The 2,291-nt window shown below is 35.4% G+C and overlaps 1 protein-coding gene across 1 annotated transcript; it reads left to right on the forward strand.

Annotated features, from left to right (window-relative positions):
- Window positions 1-374: 374 nt before the first annotated feature.
- LOC141706356 (glutathione S-transferase-like) lies at window positions 375-2,047 on the forward strand. The gene is made up of 3 exons (XM_074509137.1): window positions 375-598; window positions 1,055-1,103; window positions 1,375-2,047. Exons 1-3 carry the CDS (start codon window positions 449-451, stop codon window positions 1,812-1,814), a joined length of 639 nt encoding a protein of 212 aa, XP_074365238.1. The 5' UTR covers window positions 375-448; the 3' UTR covers window positions 1,815-2,047.
- The last annotated feature ends 244 nt before the right edge of the window (window positions 2,048-2,291 follow it).

Consider the following 2,291-nt stretch of genomic DNA (forward strand, 5'->3'; position numbering starts at 1 on the left):
GGCTGGTGCAACTGGGGTCTCTGTTGGTAAAAAAAGTCTCCTCTACTGGTGGTTGCAAACCCACATTTTTAACGATGGCTATATTCTCTGTTAAAACTCTGTTTCAGGTATCCGGAAGTTGTGTAACAGGACAGGACTGAGGGGATGTATGGCGCTTATTTATTGATGAATAATACAGTTTTCCGTACATCTATATACACGTTCTCTCAATTTTATCCATACATCTTTAGTTCAGATTTGCAAAATAATTTGTTGTGACACTTAAGTATTTTGCAAAACTATGTTTAGGAAATGAAAATTGAGGAAATGAATTAGTAAACATCTGAATCTGAAAAACAGGAAACAAATACGTTATAAGTATCATCATCACATCACTGCCTAGTTTACTACTCATCTTGCCTCTCTCCATACCACAACAAGTGAGTGTAGAGTAGGTATTGATCAGGCAATGGGAGGAATTAAAGTACACGGAATCAAAATATCAACATGCTCCCAGAGGGTTTTCGCAGCACTCTACGAGAAGGGTATTGATTTCGAGCTTGTTCCTGTGGACATGCAAAATGGCGAACACAAAAAGCCACCTTTCCTTTCCCTAAATGTATCTGTCCTTCAACCTCTGTCAGATTATATACAATGTCTATGAACTTGTCACATTTTCTTGTGCAAATATTTGTCACCATTGATAACTTATGTATGGTAACGACGTAAAAACCCATATTTTGAATGTTCATTTAACAGATCCAACCGTATGAATGAAAATCATATATAAATTAAGTGAACATCCAAATCTATGTATAATTTACTCAAGAAGGGTACAATTTTTTAAATTACTGACATCTTTTTTATATATAAGGGTATGGATTTGTAATATTTCTGTGCGTATGAATTACAACGTCGATATTTTTTAGATATATAAGGCGGCTTTTTGTTTCAAAGAATCTGAAATTATGGTTTTGGTTGATAATGCCTTTTTCTTTAATGACATTAATCTATGTTTCGTTTAGCATGCTTTTGATTGTCGATCTACTGACATGCATCAATTCATCGACTGCAGCCATTTGGTCAGATTCCAGCATTCGAAGATGGAGATGTAAAACTCTTCGGTAAAGATCAATTTATTTTCTCGCCTGTCTTGGATATTGCTTTAATCTATTTAACCATGAATCTGCTCTGACAATCTGACTTTTATCATTTGCACCACTTGAGCTGGTTTACATATGATGTTTCTGATGAAGATGCAGGGGCTATAATTTCCGCGAAGCCAAATCATCCCATTACATAGATTTTAAATACCTTAGAAGTGTTATGTGGTATATCTCATTTCTCATATATTGAAGCTTCTTTTGTAAGATACGTTTTATATTTTGGAAGCAGAATCTAGGGCAATAACTCAGTATATTGCTTATGCTTATGCGGATAAGGGGAATCCACTGGTAGTAATTGAAGATCAGAAGAAAATGGCCGTAGTGTCAGTGTGGATGCAAGTAGAATCACAACAATTTGATGCTGCTGCTGCAAGACTAGCTTGGGAGCTAGTATTCAAGCCGATGTTTGGCAAGGAAACAGACAATGCAGCTGTGGAGGAGCATGAGGCCAAGTTGGCCAAGGTTCTAGATATATATGAATCACGACTAACTGAATCAAAGTACTTGGGTGGAGACTGCTTTAGCTTAGCTGATCTGCACCATCTCCCTGTCATGAAGTACTTAATGGGTACTCGTGTAGCTAAGCTGTTGGAGTCACGCTCTCATGTGAATGATTGGTTTGCTGATATTCAGGCACGACCGTCGTGGCAGAAGGTTCTCTCAATGTGAATAATGGCTTCTGATTTCATCATCAATTTCTCATGTCTAAGAGTTTTCATTTTGTGTTTTTGATGTCAAGAAGTTTGTCTACTCATGGTCCTGTTCCATGGCACTCACAAATAAATGTTCTGGTTTTTGTTCCACAGTCAAATCACCGAAAACAAAAAGCACTTTCACGTTGAATTGTTTATTGCTTTTAACCACTGTCATCAAATATTTTATGACCGATTAATCCTTTGAAATATATCATATTTGGACACAATTTTGATTAATACCTAGGTTAATCCTTAATCACTGCTCATATTAAAACAATTTAGCAATTTTGTAAAAATTGCTCCTAACAAAATACCGGTCTTCTAAAAATCGGTAACTCATTCGTATATATATATTTTTAAATTTAGTATAATCAGATTTTTTAATAATCCAGTTTAATAACAATTTTGTAAAAAATTGATCAAAACTTAATTTGGCTTCAAAGAGTCGGAG

The sequence above is a fragment of the Apium graveolens genome, chromosome 2 (assembly GCF_009905375.1).
Source record: "Apium graveolens cultivar Ventura chromosome 2, ASM990537v1, whole genome shotgun sequence".
NCBI classification, from domain to species: domain Eukaryota; kingdom Viridiplantae; phylum Streptophyta; class Magnoliopsida; order Apiales; family Apiaceae; genus Apium; species Apium graveolens.